Source organism: Hylobates moloch, unplaced genomic scaffold (assembly GCF_009828535.3).
Source record: "Hylobates moloch isolate HMO894 unplaced genomic scaffold, HMol_V3 SCAFFOLD_10, whole genome shotgun sequence".
In the NCBI taxonomy this organism is placed as follows: Eukaryota; Metazoa; Chordata; class Mammalia; order Primates; family Hylobatidae; genus Hylobates; species Hylobates moloch.
The window spans coordinates 49342611-49360755 of NW_026652285.1; the positions used below are offsets into that span (position 1 = coordinate 49342611).

The 18145-nt window shown below is 43.6% G+C and overlaps 1 protein-coding gene and 1 pseudogene across 2 annotated transcripts in view; one reads left to right on the forward strand and one right to left on the reverse strand.

The window, feature by feature from the left end:
- The window catches only part of PCSK5 (proprotein convertase subtilisin/kexin type 5), a 465201-nt gene that overhangs the window by 391554 nt on the left and 55502 nt on the right, over positions 1 to 18145 (forward strand). The window contains exons 25-28 of one of the 2 annotated variants that reach the window (XM_032164318.1): positions 6479 to 6521; positions 9520 to 9656; positions 10925 to 11125; positions 16383 to 16463. In XM_032164318.1, coding sequence (XP_032020209.1) covers positions 6479 to 6521; positions 9520 to 9656; positions 10925 to 11125; positions 16383 to 16463 — 462 coding nt within the window. The remainder of the gene's footprint in view (positions 1 to 6478; positions 6522 to 9519; positions 9657 to 10924; positions 11126 to 16382; positions 16464 to 18145) is intronic. The other variant, XM_032164319.2, reaches the window with a different exon arrangement.
- On the reverse strand, positions 730 to 2316 carry LOC116475168 (pre-mRNA-splicing factor RBM22-like; annotated as a pseudogene).

Genomic DNA, 18145 nt, shown 5'->3' on the forward strand with positions numbered 1-18145 from the left:
TTCTGTCTCCCCCAAAAGAAAAATAAACATGTGAGAAGAATAATAAAATTAGGAAAAAAAAAACAAGTTAGAAGCATTTTTAGCTAGTATGTTCCTCTTTTTTTTAATGGAATACAAAGACATTTCATTTTTGTCTTTTTTAGATAGTGAATTATTAAATTTCTTTGGTAATAAATGAGAAAAAAAGAGGAAAGAAAAGATCTGGGCTGTGATGAGTACTGGGTTCTATTTGTCCTTCTGATAATGTGAATTTAAAACAGTTAAATCACACTTATGCCACTACAAAAATTAGTACTAGTAACCTTTTGGAGATTATAAAATACAATATACCCGGTGGACATAAACATGTTCAAAAGGTTTTTTCCTGCAGGTCAATTTTTCCCCCCATAAATAGAGACAAAGTGAACATATGATTGGGTTGGTAATTCTGTTGTGTATTGCAATTCTCCCAGTTTCTTGTCATCCACAGAAATGAAGAAGACAGGCATTAGATTTTACTTGTCATGTGATATTAGTAGCCAGATGTTTTAATGGCAGCTTATTTGAGGTCCATCAATCCTTTGAATACGTGTAGAAAAGCATGGCCATTGTTTCTCACCTGCCCACATCTGAACACATTCAGATACCATGGAAACCATAAAGGAAGAAAAAAAAATACTTTTTCCAAGATTCATTGATTGGGATGTTTAAGTGTCCTTTCTTTCATACAGCCAGGGGTGTGATAATGTGCTAGGGCCTGCTGTGTTTTCTGGCATGAGCTCCATCTCTAAGGGTCCTGAGAAAGACAGTGGATGCATCCTGGAGTCCTCTTGAAAGGGGAAGGTGGTCCCATTGAGTGGAACATGTGTGTCTCAAATCCTAGAGGTAGGGGCAGAGGACTAGCAGGGGTAGGGACAGGGCAATAGCAGTTGAACATGGCCAGGCAATGTTCACCACAGCTGTAGGAGCACTTGGAGGTAGGTTGAAGTCATTGGCAGATGCATCTGCTGCTGCAGAAGGAGGAAGAGCTCCCGGCAGTACTGGAATCAGCTCTAGCTGGATCCCCAGGTCTGGGGTTCTGTCATTTTCCTTTCCTCTGGCTGCCTGGGATCTTCCCCATTTTACACTTAGTCTGCAGCCATTGACGATCAACTTATTAAAGGACTTCTCTGCAGCCACTTGTGCAGCCTGCCCTGTGGAAGCCTGGATGAAAGCACACCGTTGTCTCTGCACAACAGGGATTGTCCAGATCTCTCTAAATAGGTAGAGATTATTTCTTAAGATCTGTCTCAGTAATGGTATCACCCAGATCACCAGCATCTAGTGTGGGGATAGTCTTGTCCTCTGGGAGTTCCAGATGAGGCGTGGCTGAAGCCTACTATAGAAGCTTATCTGCTACAGGGTCATTGACTGTATAATATCAGTCTTTAATATCTGATCAGCAAGGGAATCATGTGGACCTGTAGGCTTCTCATGTCTCTATCAAAACTCCTCTTCTCTCTTACCCTCTCCCTTTACCCAGAAGGAGCAAATGTGGGGCTTATTCTTTAAGTAATAGGGTATGGTCCAGGCCAGTTTGTCTAGCATGTCACTGGTGGATGTGGCTTTCCCCAGCAGGCCAACTGGCTGTCTTCCATTAGAGTTAGAAATCCCTCTCTCCACATTCTGCATGTAGTACTCTTCTCTTCTCTGACATCTTCATGACTTTGGCATGTCACTTTTTTTTTTTTTTTGAGATGGAGTCTCGCTCTGTCGCCCAGGCTGGAGTGCAGTGACACAATCTCAGCTCACTGCAAGCTCCACCTCCCAGGTTCACGCCATTCTTCTGCCTCAGCCTCCTGAGTAGCTGGGACTACAGGCACCCACCAGCACGCCCAGCTAATTTTTTGTATTTTTAGTAGAGACGGGGTTTCATCGTGTTAGCCAGGCTGCTCTCGATCTCCTGACCTTGTGATCCGCCCGCCTCAGCCTCCCAAAGTGCTGGGATTACAGGCATGAGCCACCACACCTGGCCAGCATGTCCTCTTTTAAAGACAACTCAGCATCACAAACCTAGGTGGGCAGGCCATGCTCCAGGTCTAAGAGGCAGGTCTGACAGACATACTTCAGTCTTCTGCAGGTTCGACATACTTTATTTTTCTTGAAATGCATGTGGGCCCCAGGGCACCAGCAAAACATTGTGAATGGCCTGGCACAGATTTCGCATTTTTCTCATACTTTTCTTTGGTCATTCAGATATATGGGTTTCCTCTAAGACATGTCTGATACAGAATGGAGAAGTATGCATCTTCCCAGTGTTTTCCTGTTTAAAGTGTTGAAACCAAGACAGGTCACCATCTTGAGGGGGTCTTGAGGTAGTGGTAGGTTTTGGGTGGGAGAGAGAACCACCATGATCCTGTCAAGCCCAGCTCTTCTTTGTTCCCCTGTTGTTGATGCTCCAGGCAATTGCCTTTGACAGTATATGATTCTCCTTTCTTGATTCAAGGTGAAACTCACTTCTTAGGAATCCCCATTCTTGGAGAAAACTCTGGATTTCCTGGTCTCTCCAAGGACTGGCCTGTAATACCAGGGCTTTGGTAGCCTGAGGCAGGAGGATTGCTTGAGGTCAGGAGTTCAAAACCACCAGGGCAACACAGTGAGACCCCATCTTAAATTCATGCTTTTCTGCTAGAATACTGAGATACATAACCTGGAAGCTGGAAGTCCAGTTTCTTCACAAGTATCTTTATCCAGTGGCCAAGTAACTTCCCTGTAATCTCAGCACTTTGGGAAGCCAAGGCAGAAGGATCACTTGGGATCAGGAGTTTGATACCAGCATGGATACCATAGGGAGACCTGGTCTCTTCAGACAGCGAGCATGGCCAGGGCGGCCAGTCTCACCCGGTAATTGTGACATTTTGTCTTCATGAAATGCCAGCTTGCTGACTTGTGCCGACATTTTATTTCTCACAGAGCAGCAAGAGGCCAGGACCCTTTCACAGTCTGCGTGGGGTTGCCATGGTTATGCTCATCCTCCACTTGTATGTTTCCCGAATTATGGGACACCGAGTTTATGCAAACCATAAAAATAAATTCTTCTTCCCTAGATGTTCAAGTTTAAAATATCTCCTTTCCAATACATCTTATAGGTATGATGTGCACAGCTCCCACTGTGGCCCTCATCCATCCAAATTCAATGCTGAAGTTGATTGTTATTGCTGAGAACAAAATAAAATGGCGTAGAATGTAAATTGGCTGCTGAAGGTGATGTTGAAGCAGGAGGCAGTGTCTCCATGGGACAGTGAGTTCGTGATGAGTGACAGTACGGATGATCCCCAAAGACACAGTGGGAAGGTGACACAGGGGATCATGAAGAGCTCTCAAGATAGAGCGGACTTTGTAGTCCTGCCCACCCCACCCCATACAAATGAGCCAATAAAAATGAGTTTTCTCAAGACAGAAAGACGGCATCCCTGTCCTGACAAGGCATCTGCTCGCATGTTCTCCTTAGGAAGGATCTGAGCAGCTGGAAGCCAGCCACTGTTTCTGAAGGCTTTTTTCCAAATGTGTGAGGCTCTCTCTGAATTCTGACTGAACTTTCCCCATCTCTCCCCAAAATATGCTCTCTCAGCTCAAAAGTTTGACAAGATCAAATCACCCGAGCTATTTAAACATCCTTCTTTGGATAACACCTTCCAAGACAGCTAACAATTGTAGCTTGTTTAGACTCCCTTCCCATTCCCCTCACCACACACACACACACACACACACACACGCACACACACACACACACGCACACACACACACACACACACACACACACACTAGAAGCCAGGAAAATTCATCTTTCTCCTTAAGCCACCCCTCCTCACCATCTAAATGCCAAGCTGACTTAGAGTCAACTTCTAGATTTGGGATTGTTACCTTCTTCCTTAATCTCATAACAGCAGCCTCTCAGTGGTCAAGCTAAATCCATTTAGCTTATGTCTGACTTGTGGATCTTCTCAGGTGGAAAAAATTTTTTAAATAATTCTCATTCTTTAGAACAACTGCTAATAATAAGAAAAACTAATGAGCATTCATAAGCTGTTATAAGGCACAGTTACTGTTCTATGCATTATTCATTTATGCAAACTGTTGTAAAGGTACCAAATTCACTGTGCAACTGGGCTGGAAAAGTCCCTGAACTCAAGATGGCATTGGTATGCACATTTCTGAGGCTTAGTTCTGTTTAACATTTTCATCAGTGACCTGCTTAAAGGAGCAGAGAGCAAGCTCATTAAGTTCCTAGATGGGAGGGATGACTAGAACATTAAAGAACAGGATTCGAATTTCCCCAGCCCTTGCCAAATTAGCAAAACTGTTAGAGTCAAATATGTTCATCAGGGAGGCAGAGTAAAGTAAGCTGCCCAAATGCAAGCTGAGTGGTTGGAGGTTATTGAGAAACCGAAAAGAATATGGATGCAAAAACAGACACGTAATGGAAAATGAACTAGTCCAGGGGAACCACTGGTGTTCACTGGGGCCTCTGCATGCCCTTAAAATAGGTTCAGATCCCCAGCCTACGAATTGGCCTTCCCCAAGATTTCTAAGAATGCCAGGGAGCTTTTCTTTCCCATGGTCACCTCTAGCTTCAGTTCCTGGTTCCACCTAATTAGCCTGGTTTTTGGTTCATTTCACTGTCCTGTCTTAGTCACCGTATTACAAACCATGTTGTCCTAGACATTAAAAACCATTTCCCTCCCATGAGCAGATAACAGCTTCCTGCAGAAGGGCCCTTCTATCTCTTTAGCTGTCTTGGCTCTTGTTCAACTCTTCCAATTAAACTTCTACCCCAAAGAGCTTAACAAGGTAGTTTCCTAAATATAGACAGTTCTTTTCCTAAGAGGAACTCTGAAACCAGCTGTTGAGACAATTACAGACACCTGTGTCCCCTAGCAAAGATGAGCATGACCAAGTCATGAGCTAATAGTGCTATAGTCAGGGGACGGCAAATTCTGTGAAGTGGCAGGGGGTAAATATCTTTGGTCTCTTGCAATTGCCAACTCGGGTTACTGGTTATATAGCATGAAAACATTCTTACCCAATACATATAAATAGATGGCAAAGTCAAGGTCCTGGAGTGGGCCATAGTTGCCAACTCCTGCTAGGCTCAACTTCAGAATCTGTGACTTTCCAGAAGTCTTAACCACCATCTTGTCCAACCAGCTCATTTTACACTGGCAGAAACCAGACCCAGAAAGTAGAGTGACATTTGTGCAAGTTCACAAGATAATTAAGCCTGAGTTGAAACTTCAAACAGGAAGCTCAATTTCCAGGCCAGCACTCTTTCCACTGAACCATCATCAAGCTATTTCCAGAAGGTTCTGCAGATCCCTGCTTTAATTAGCAGAGCCTTTGCTAGAAATTTTCCCACTTAACATTTGGTGCAATGCATTAGTTGTATTATGTGTAGTACACAGGAATATCATTTGGTAGCCTCCCTAGGACCCAAGATGAATGTGTGACTAAAGATTTGGGTGAGGTTGTGTCTACCTCCTAAGGACAGTCTGAAAAAACCAGAAGAGGGCAGAATAGATTAGAAAGGAAAGCTATGCACAAAGTTCAAATGATATAGTTTTATTTTGTTAATTAAAGGTGACATAAAATTTTCACGTACCAAGAGGAACGTTTTAAGGAGGAGCAGTTGCCTTTCATTTCCTATTAAAATAAAAAGAGCAAGACTGGAGGGTAGGTTAGATCACAGAAAAAACCTGCCAGAGGTAGCTCTGTTATGTGCAAGAACTGCAGGCCAGAGGAAGTCACCGAATTCTCTTAATAGCCAGATCTGAGAGTTGCATCTTCTGGGAAGTGTTAGGAGGGAGATAAATAGACTGAGATGATGACTCTCAAAATCCTTTCTCTCTCTTTAAGTTCCCTGAAAGCTGCAGGAAAGAACCCTTCTGTGAGCCAGCAGGGATGCATTGAATCATTACTCTTAATGAGAACAGGACAGTTTTTTTAAGAAAGTTGCGAAGGGCGTAACATGAAGTGGATACTTGGGAAAAATAATTGTGCAGATTTCAAAGGAGTGCCCCAAATGATGCTCACTTCCATTGACAAGATTCTGGGGTAACTGATGGAAAACCCTCTGTTCAGGGTCAGAAGCTTGTAGCCCCTTCCAAATATTTGTGTGTGGACTTGCTTGATCCCTCTATCTCAGTAGAGGCCAGAGGGTTCTTGATGTGCATGGTCGTTGATCTTTAATTCAAAGACCCAGTAGCTTGAGCCTATTCCTCCTTGGAAGTCAGGGCCAAGTGTTTATGAGAATTTTTACTACCTTTGATAAAGATAAATCCTAGTGTACATCTTGTTACCAATTAAAAACAGTACAATCTGTTCAAATATTATTTCTGGACAGCACATTTCATGAAGCTATCCCACAGGATTGTTTATCTCAAGCTACAACTTTCAGACCCTATTTTTCCAAATGACAAATTCCTCATGATTATTATTTTTTATTATTTTAATTTTTTTCCAGATGATCCAGGAACATGCACATCTTGCGCTATGGGGTATTACAGGTAAGTCTGGTCTTCCTTTTCATGGCACTAACTTTTCTGCATTTTAAGCATTACTGACTTAATCCTCAATCCAGTGATAAAAGCAAAGTGGCCCTGCAGCCCGAAGCAACTCTGTCCTGTCAGGCTATTTATGAGCAATTCTTGGATTTAGCAATAAGAGCCCAGCTGTTTCCTTGCCTCGAAAGGAGGCCATCTCTTTCTTGATCCTGGAAGTCATCCAGCCTGACACTGGTGTCTAGGAATCCTGCCATGGGTTACCAAGATTCAGATCTTGCTGTTCATGGGCAGACCTTAATAACATACCTGGTCCTAAGTAAGCTGTTTGCAAACGTCTGCATGAATACCTTGTCCTTAACCAGAGCGAAGGCTCCAGGGTGAAGCCAGGTGCTATATTAGCTCTTAATCATCCCCTAGGTAACAAGAGACACAGACCACTAGGTTAAATGAAACAGAGGTAACTATCACCCCCAATGTACTCTAAAAACAATCCATGAAATCAAAAATGGCATGTTTCAATATCGCCTCCTCTTCCTAGTGTAGCCTCCCTGCAAGCACACACTGTTGATTGTCCTAGAAGGAAAACTAAAGAGAAAGGAGCTGCAAAGGAAAGGAAGTCTGTGGGTAATGCACGGGCTGCATAATCCCTCCCTGTCCTCCTAAGAACTCAGGAGTTTTGTGATATACAAACTCTCACGACTATTTCATCTCTCGATCATTTTATTAAGATTGTCGGAGACACAAGGAGGATGTTAATCTCCTGAAGAGAAAGCTGAAGCTCAGAGAGGGGCAAGGTTTTACTCCGGTTGCACCACAGCTAGTGACAGGTCTACATTTGGGACATTTGGGCTTTGGCGGGTCACCTCCTCTTGTCACCACATTGCCTTTTCCTTCCATCCATGGAATTGGACAAAGCAATGTGGTGACAAGAGGAGGTGACCCACCTGTCCAAAAACAAATACACCTGAAATGTGGTAATAGGTAAGAAGAAGTAAAAGGAGCAAGGAGGATGGGAGAGAAAGGGAAGCCCAACAAGCTGAAACATACTAAAAATGATCAGTTAACCTTATCAGTTCTTAGCCTTATGGTTTTAATCTAACTTTTCCAGAATAGCCTGCCGTTCTCTACATTGACTATGTCTCACATCACTGCACTCCTGACCCACGCTGTTTTTTTGTGTTTTTTTGTTTGTTTGATTGTTTTTAAGACAGAGTCTCACTCTGTGGCCCAGGCTGGAGTGCAGTGGCACGATGTCAGCTCAGTGCAACCTCTGCCTCCCAAGTTCAAGCGATTCTTGTGCTTCAGCCTCCCTACTAGCTGGGATTATAGGTGCACACCACCATGCCCGGCTAGTTTTTGTATTTTTAGCAGAGACAGGGTTTCGCCATGTTGGCCAGGCTCTGTTAAACTTTGTCAAACATCCTCTGTTAAACGTTGGAGCCAAACCTGGCCGCCTCTTCAGCTCACCACTACTCGCTAATGAGTATGTTTCATAAAACCCTCTGAAAAACAAATACCCTGGAAGAACATGCTCCAATATCACTAAGGGTACAACATGAGATATTTGTTTCAAGAAATAAACATATATAATCTTTGAAAACATTTAGCAATTTTGAATACAGCTAGTGAAATGCCATACAATAGATGTTGTTGCTGGGCGTGTTGGCTCACACCTGTAATCCCAACACTTTGAGAGGCCAAGGTGGGTGGATCACCTGAGGTCAGGAGTTTGGGACCAGCCTAGCCAACATGGGGAAACCCCATCTCTACTAAAAATACAAAAATTAGCCGAGTGTGGTGGCGCGCATCTGTAATCCCAGCTACTCAGGAAGCTGAGGCAAGAGAATCGCTTGAACCCAGGAGGAGGGGGTGGCAGTGAGCCAAGATCACGCCATTGCACTGCAGCCTCAGTGACAGGGAGACTTAGTCTCAAAAAAAAAAAAAAATAGTTGTTAAGGAAGATATGCAAAGGTTTCCCCTGATATCATGCTGATGCTTTGAAATTCATCAAAGGCAGGGGTCAATTTCACTCCACTCCCCCTTCAGGTAAGCCTGCAATTCAGTGGAGTCTGAATTACAACATTTTACTGTATAATGAGAATAACAGATAATGTACATAAAAAAATTTATAAATAAAAGCTAAGCTACTTCGCTACTATTGTTAATAATCTGGTTATAGACATTTTAGTAAGCTGCTTAGACTCAACACCAAGCTGTTTCAGGCCTCGGTGCCAGTTGCTATGTGATAAATCACACAAGCAACCTTTTCACACAGACTTTGGTTAAAATCCCAGTCCCACCGTTAGCTAGCTGTGTGATTTTGCGCACTTAACCTTGAGCTCCAGTTCCCTTATCTAGAAATTAAAGATACATGATATCTACCATACGAGATTTGTGGAGATTTAGATGAGCTAATACTTGACACATAATCAGTACTCTATAAATAAGTATCAGTACCCCTTCCTTCTCCCCAGCCTTCTCCCAGCTGCCCTGATAAAGAGTCCTTGGAGGTCCAGAAAGAGGTGGCTAGTGACTTGGGTTGAGGGGGGCATAACAGACCAAGCCTGAAATTCAGTTAGCCACTCCTGTTGAAAATGCTGCACAGGCTGGGCGTGATGGCTCACGCCTGTAATTCCAACACTTTGGGAGGCAGAGGTGGGCGAATCACCTGAGGCCAGGAGTTTGAGACCAGCCTGGGCAACATGGCGAAACCCCCTCTCTAGAAAAGAATACAAAAATTAACCAGGCATGGTGGTGTGCACCTGTAATCCCAGCTACTCGAGAGGCTGAGTCAAGAGAATCACTTGAACCCAGGAGACAGAAGTTGCAGTGAGCGGAGATCGACCACTGCACTCCAGCCTGGGTGACAAGAGCAAAACTCCATCTCAAACAAAACAAAACAAAAAACTCTGCATAGACATATATAAGGAGATTAGATTACGGTGGTGAAGAGAAATACATCAACATATATCATGAAAGAAATGATGTCTTCTTCCTCTAGGTTTGATCACCATTGTTATAAAACCTGTCCTGAGAAGACCTACAGTGAGGAAGTGGAATGCAAGGCATGTGATAGTAACTGTGGCAGCTGTGACCAGAATGGGTGTTACTGGTGTGAAGAGGGCTTCTTTCTCTTGGGTAAGTTAGAAAATGGCACCGTCCAGGGTAAGAACCAGGCACTGGAGCTCCACACAGTCGGGGCCACAGGAGCGCACATGTGATTGGTTTCAGAGTCACCAATCTGAATCTCTGAATCTGAATCTCCTTGGCACCTCTGGCCCAAGGAGAAATTTTAATTTGGTTTAGAAATAAACATTAGCCAAACCACCTCCTTTTGCTTTTATTACTAAGGCATGGTTCCACTAATTAATCTCAAATATCTCCAAGCTGATAGAGAAACAAGGCTGAATTGGATGGAGATAGAGAGTGGGGACCTGAAGATGAATGTTTTGGCCTTGAAGTCACCTGGCATATTGAGAGCTCTGACCCTTGTCTTGAGACTTAATCCATCTTATACATCCCCGTGCACTATAAGAATCTAACAAGATCCCTTGCCTTAGGTTTTGGTCAACTCACTGACTGATGGAAATTGATAGGAAAGAAATACAGTGTGACTCTTCCAGCTGAAGAAGATAATAGCCCAATGCACTTCAGTGTTTGGGGGAGAAAGAATGACAGCCCACAATGATCTTCAGTGTTTCTCTACACAGAGATTTATTTTATTTGTAGTGTTTCAAGGCCTCAAGGATTCTGTATTCGATGCTCTTAACCCTTTAATGGCCAATGTAAATTCCCAGTTGAAAGAAGACTTAGGTAAACTGTTGGATTTTTATTTTTTTTAGATGGAGTCTCACTCTTGTCACCCAGGTTGGAGTGCGGTGGCTCAATCTCAGCTCACTGCAACCTCTGTTGGCCAGGCTGGTCTCAAACACCTGACCGCAGGTGATCCGCCCACCTCAGCCTCCCAAAGTGCTAGGATTACAAGCATGAGTCACCTGGCCTGACCTGGATTTATTAAAACACATTTCTTGGTTGAAATAAGCTAAAGCCATCTTCGTTTCTTTGAAAACAAATGCAAAGGCTGGACACACTGGCCTGGCCAACATGGTGAAACCCCATCTCTACTAAAAACATATAAGCCGTGCGTGGTGACACATACCTGTAGTCCCGGCTACTCAAGAGGCTAAGGCAGGAGAATTGCTTGAACCCGGGAGGTGGAGGATGTAGTGAGCCGAGATCGTGCCACTGCACTCTAGCCTGGGCAACAGTGAGAGACTCCATCTCAAAAATAATAATAAAAACAAATGCAAAGAAAAATGTCCCTAAAATTTCCTCCAGCCTCTTTAGAACTTGGCCTTGCAAAGATCACCAAAGCCTTCATGCTTCTTCTCTGTGTTCTCACATAGGTGGCAGTTGTGTGAGGAAATGTGGCCCTGGATTCTATGGTGACCAAGAAATGGGAGAATGTGAGCCCTGCCACCAAGCGTGCGAAACCTGTACAGGCCCCGCTTATGATCAGTGCAGCAGCTGCCGGGAAGGACTGCAGCTGCTGCGTGGGGTGTGCGTGCATGCCACCCAGACCCAGGAGGAGGGCAAATTCTGGAATGGTATGTGCCTCCCAAAAAGAGATCACAGGGATCTGCTTCCCTCCTTCTATAATTCTGGTTTTTTTAGTTATCCAGGAGAGAAAGGCTGTGCAGAAAAACAAGAGTTTGGAGTGAGAATCAAGTTGGGATCGTTCCTGAGTCTCTCTGATGCTTGTAGTAGGAGTGGGTAGGAAGCTGAGGTTGGCATTCAGCCAGCAGGGAGAGCCCAAAGGGCAATTTATGATTCATCTACCCGCTTGAGTTTCTACCTGGGTGAAGCAGGCCCCGAAACAAGTGAAGAGAGTCACGGAGGGAAATGGCCCCAGTATCATTTTCTCAGAAATTTCGGAGTCACTTCTATCACAGGCATGTCCTATGTCCTTATTACATGTCCTTTTTACAGTAAAGGAAAATTTTACCTGTAGGGTAGCCTTTTCCAATTAGACAAGCAAGGACTGCTCAAATGTATTAGATTTTATGCTAAAAACAGATGGTCTCTGTGGCTGCGTTATTAGAGCTCACCATCATTCAAGCTTGCCTTTAAAAGTTGCTCTTCCCAGTTGCAGACAGGGAAAGCGTGAAGCTGCTGAGGAGGGAGGAGAGGGGACAGGTGTGGGAGCTTGGAATCCAACAGCAAAGCCCTGCAGGTGCTCATTCCTCCCTGAGTCTTTAGAACACGCCTCCTCACAGTTGAGACTGTTATAGGCTTCCTTGCAAGGTAATTACAAACTTCCAGCGACCCCTCCGTGTCTGAGGTGGTTACAAAACAAAATCCTCTTCCTGTTGGAAAAATCTGACTCGTGTTCTATGCAGAGACAGTCACAAAAACAGGAGCTGCTCTTCATTTGATTTGGAGGCAAGAATTTGTTCAAAGGGTCACTTCGGTGCAAAGGCAACAGCAGCCCAAGAGAGGGCTGTACAGGAGGAGTGTGCTAAGGGCTCCAGGGAGTGACAGCTCTGTGGTTTTTGCTGGGCTGGAGAGGAGGCACGTCCATGGCTGCTGTCTACTACGGCAGTTTTACACATGTGACTTCAAGGAAGAGCAGCTCAGAGACCGTGGAAAACCCAGCAGCCAAAAGCCACGGAGAACACGGGCCCTATTTCAGAGGCAGAGCCGAGAAGATTATTCAGTCCAGATTGGGATATCTTCTGTGAGTTACAGCTGAAGCAAAATGCTGAAAATGAGTTTGTCTGGCATTCAGGTATTTAAGAGGCAGCGCAAGCCAAAAGGAAAATGGTCTGGTGCTGTGTTTCTAGCTGAACATCTGTATTTTATCTGGCGTCCAGATGATGACACGGTCCAGGGAGCCAAGAGTTAGAGCAGTCTTGATTCCCCAAATGATTCCGCATCCCTTCAACTGGACTACGCATTTTGCAAGCAGAAACCAGGCTTCAGTGGTTCCCTTTTGTCGAAGCACCACACCCACCCCTCCACATTTTCTACTATCACAATGTAATGTTTTTGAAGAGAGGGAGGAATTAGTGCATTTGGGGATTTTTCGCTAATAGGGGATTGGGGACAGAGACGAGAGTGTTTCTCATGGCTGGACAAAAGCAATCAAGTCAGCGACAGAGCTGTATTTTCCCATTCCTATGACCTATGAAGGAAGACATGCAGACCGTTAACACAGAGAAATAGCCATTTATTCACTAAGCAAGGTAAAGCTATAGCTCAGCTTCCCCCAGCATAGTGTAAGCACTGAAATGGATAGTAAATGGGAAATGCATCCCATAAAGTCCTGGGAGTATTTGAGACAATGCCTACAACCTTCTCCTGACTTCTTTTTCTTAAAAAAACAGGATCGAGAGTGTAATAGGAGACTAGAGGGTTCCAGAGAACAAGCACTAATTAGCCACACCTTTAAGACGATGCAAAGCAGATTGCAGTCATCCTGGGTCAATTCAGAGGAAACCCAGGCAAATTACAGAGTGTTTTTGAGAGGATATAGCTGCCTAGGTGGTACCAGAACGTTTTTCTGTTTCGTTTTGGGTTTTGTTTTATTTTGTTTTTCAAACACAGATTCAGATTCAGGTAGGAAAGGTGAGATGACACACACTTCAATCCATTCCTTCACCCATGCTGCTCCCCAGTGGAAACAAGATCCTGTTTGCATCTGAAGACTACAACCAACCCCATGAGCATCTATCAGCACAGGCTGGGAAAACAGCCTTGAAATACAAGTCCAGCTAGAGTTCCCTGAACTCCTCTTTTAATAAGGTGGCTAATCAGAATGAGAATGACTACAGTGAGAGAGCCACCATTCTTTGCCTACTGCCAACAAAGTGGGAATACCTCCTACCTAGTCCAAGGATGCAGGTTCCTCCACCTATCAGACAATGCCTGACAAATCCTCCAGCCAAGACTAAGTAATCAAAGATTGTGCTCAACTCTCTGTTTTTTCAGCCACCAAAAAGTCACTGCACAAATGTATAGATCATCCCCAGACCCTCTCTCCTGGTCACTAGTATATTGTGACAATTATTTAGTGTCCCTAAATGGCAGGAATAAAACCAATATTCAAGGCCGGACATGGTGGTTCATGCCTATAATCCCAGCACTTTGGGAGGCCGAGGCGGGTAGATCTCTTGAGGTCAGGAGTTCGAGACCAACCTGGCCAACATGGCGAAACCCCATTGCTACCAAAAATACAAAAAAAAAAGTTAGCCGGGTGTGGTGGTCGGTGCCTGTAATCCCAGCTACTTGGGAGGCTGAGGTGCAAGAATCACTTGAACCCGGGAGGCAGAGGTTGCAGTGAGCTGAGATTGTGCCACAGCACTCCAGCCTGGGCAACAGAGAGACTCCGTCTAAAACCACAACAACAAACAACAAACAAACAAGAACAATATAATATTCAACAGGCTGCGAATGGCTTCAGCAGTGACTCAAGCATCACACAACCTTGGTGGAAAGGTTCAGGTACAGCAGACCACAGGCTTTGAAGGAAGATGATGGCTTCAGCTGGTTTCCTGAAGCCCCTTTTGGGAATAGAAGCACTTTCCTCTGCTACTGTTAAACCATTTGGATTTTCTTAAGTGGTTTCCCCCGGTAGTGCTGGAGAGTCCTAGGAGTAATTTCTGCACATTTCTCTTACCTCAAATTTCCATCATTGATTAAAACCATGTTATAGCAGGCTCTAATTACATATTCTGGTGATAGTCTAATCTACAGAACACAGACATGGTGAATTAGCTTTGTGTCTGTGACCACATCCTAACAATTTATCACTAGCCTGTCTCTTGATCTTAATTCTTATCCTTGAGGAAAGACTGGAATCCCAGAGTTAGTCACAAACACTGAAAGCCACTCACACGTGGAAAAAAAAAAATCGACTTCAATAGTGGGAAGATATGTTGCCTAATAGTCACTGAACTTTAGAAAACTTCAAAGATGCCATGGAAATCTGATTTTTAGAGAGACTTTATAGATGTGTACAGCTGTCTCACTTAGAAATGAGAACACCATTTTTAGTTATTTAACCTACCAGAACACAGAATGCAAAAAAACACATGGCACTGGGTAAGTAATTAACTGTTTGGCCAGCAGGATGAAGGAAGCATCTATATCAGCTTGCCCGGATCGTTATATACTCAGGAGTTCTGGAAGTGGGTTGTGAAACCATCGACAGCTTGAAATTAGCTATGGTGGGAGTATTTACACCACAGAAACTGGAAACACTACAAATCAGGTTTTTGGTTTTTCATTTTTCTAGAGACCTGTCTTACCAGCACACCATTACTTTGGCTTCTATCAAATTACTTCAGAATTCAAATTTATTACTGAAAAATTCTAAAGCCTATGTCTACACCCTCTAGCAGATGCAGGCTTTAGGGTGCGGCACACATGAATTCAAATCCCGGCTCTGTGATTCGCTAGCTGTGTGACCTTGAGCGAGTTACTCATCCTCTCTGAGCCTCAGTGTCCTTGTCTGTAAAGTGAAAACATGAAACTGCCTCACACAAAGTCATTTTAAGAATTAAATGAGAAAATGCATATAAAGCTCTCAGGACACATATGACACAATAAAGCCTAGTCTACTCCCTAACTCTTTGACTAGGTCCAGTTTTAACACTCGAAACACTAGTTTGCTTTGAAAGCAGCATTCCCTGGTTCACGAAAGAAAGCCATATTTGGGGCCATGCACAGTGGCTCACACCTGTAATCCCAGGACTTTGGGAAGCCAAGGTGGGCAGATCACTTGAGGCCAGGATTCAAGACCAACCTGACCAACGTGGTGAAACTCCGTCTCTACTAAAAATACAAAAATTAGCCAGGTGTGGTGGCATGCATCTGTAGTCTCAGCTACTCAGGAGGCTGAGGCATTTAGAATCACTTGAGCCTGGGAGGTGGAGGTTGCAGTGAGCCGAGATCACACCACTGCACTCCATCCTGGGCAACAGAGCGCGACTCTGTCAAAAAAAAAAAAAAAGCCGCTTGAGAGGGTGTAGAGATAAATAGGGGTCTGAGGGAAATGGCCCCAGAAAGAAGGCAACAGATAATGGTAAGTCGGGATACCTAATAGGCAGAATCCTGACTTAGCCAAGAATGTATACTCACAAAGATGTTGACAGCAGCTTTATTTACGATTTTAAAAAGAGAAGGGAACAATCTCAAAAATATAACAAAAGAAAAAAGCTGAGTGAATTACCTTCCATACGAATAAACATGCAAACCATTAAAAATGGTGTTTACGGCTGGGCACGGTGGCTCATGCCTGTAATCCCAGCACTTTGGGAGGCCAAGACAGGCAGATCACTTCAGGCCAGGAGTTCAAGACCAAACTGGCCAACATGGTGAAACCCCTCATCTCTACTAAAAATACAAAAAATTAGCCAGGAATGGTGGTGCTTGCCTGTAGTCCCAACTACTTGGGAGGCTGAGGCAGGAGAATCGCTTGAACCTGGGAGCCAGAGGTTGCAACAAGCTGAGATGGTGCCACCACACTCTAGCCTGGGAAACAGAGCAAGACTCCTCGTGAAAAAAAAAAAAAAAAAAAAAATGATGTTTACAAGGAATGTTAATGACGAGAAAATGCCTACGAGATTTATAATGTTAAATGCAGTGTTCAGGGTCAGTTTTATGTATACAGAAGCTATAAGTGACCACACATCTATACATAGATGTAATTATATTCACACACTCAATATGAAGATGAGACATCCACGTACCACAGTATACACAGCAGACATTTCTGGGTGGTAGGATTATAGGTGAAGTTTATCTTCTTTATCCTTTTTGCATTAAAAAAAACTAAATACTTTATTTTTTTTAATAAAAAAGAAGCTGTGCCCACTGCAAACCCATCTGTGGTGAAGAGCCTGCTGCAGGAGCGACGAAGGTGGAAAGTTCAAATCAAAAGAGGTAACAGGGAAATAGGGAGGCGACAATCACAGCAGCAGAGACTGTCTCTGGAGATGGTTTCCATGGAGAAATCACCCCAAGAAACTGGGAGGCCAGATACAAATGGGGTGCAGAGATGCAGAGGTCATTAGAAAAAGATGGAGAGAGGAGGGGGCCATAAACACAACGTATCAGTGGGCACCCAGAGGGAAGACTGAGAAGTTCCGCAGTGGAGATTTCTGTAACAGATAAGGACATTAGTGACGTGCTAAATGGTCATGCCTGGCAGAGGCTGTCAAGAAAAGCCTCTGTCCTTGCAGAACTTTAATAGGCTAAGGAAGCACCTCTGCCTTCCCAGTCACCACAGCATTGTTTGAAATCACAAAGACTGGAAAAAACTAAGTGGTTACCAGTGGGAGATGAGAGAAATAAAGTCGATGTATTCATACAATAGAATACTATGGAGCCACCAAAAGGAAGAGGTTCTTTCTGTACTGATAAAGAATGATCTCCAAATATATTGCTTGTTTACTTTACAGGCAAGGTGATAAACCGTGTGAATAGATACAGCTTGTATGAAAAAGGGTGGAGAAGGGATTGGGAGGGACACATCACAGTACATGCCTTTTCTCCATTTTGCACCACGTGTGAATTATGTATTAAATAAAAAATAAATAGAATAAATGAACCCCTTGCTTTATATAGTTTAGCTACAGTCATTTCTGAAGAATAGACACTGCACTTCCTGGGTCAAAGTGGTTCTTTCTTTTTTCTTTTCTTTTTTTTTTTTTTTTTGCGGTCCTGTCTGGTCTAGAATTTCTGAAGTGGGAAAAAGAGAAACTATGGTCACGGTTAAGATTTACTTGTTGAGATTAAGTCCCTAATCTTTTATGATAAAGAACTCTTGCTGGGGAGGACTTTATCCCCTGCCCAGGCCTAATTGCTTAGTTAACTGCTTGTACAGATCTCCCTCTGGTGGACATATGGAGACATTACAGAATTTTATTTTATTTTTATTTGTTATTATTTTTTAAGAGACAAAGTTTCACTACGTTGTCCAGGCTGGTCTCAAACTCTTGGCTTCAAGCGATCCTCCCACCTTGGCCTCCCAGATTGCTGGGATTATAGACATAAGCCACTGTGCTTGGCTGACATTACAGAATTTTATACCAGGTGTATGCAGTAAAATACCAAATTGCCAGAATGTGAGATACATGTAATTATAAATATGTGCATATGTGTAGGTATAGACATTAAAACTTATACAAATATGAGAAAATTGATGAAAACTCATGTCTTTATAAATATATTTTAGTATATACATGATAATATCAAAGGAAAATCAGCCTGAAGCCTGGACATAGAACATTGAAGATTTGCGAGGTGTTCACTGTCTGATTAATATTGTTGCCTTATTATTCTTTGAACAACTGCTCTCAGCCATTCAGTGAGCATCTGACTATTAGCAACACGATTGTTGCTCGCCTTTCGGCTGCCTTCTCTTTGGGGATGAGTGATACTGCAGGTTTAAAAAGCTTTCAGGGACAGAACCGGTTACTTTGAGAGGCATGCGGAACACCTTTGTGACAATCCTGTGGCTAAGGCGGCTCTGCACAAGGCTAAATTCAGCCCTTAGCAGATGCCCCAGAGAGAATACATCAGTCAATCATCAGCTTTAATTAGTGTATTGGAAAACCAGGGGG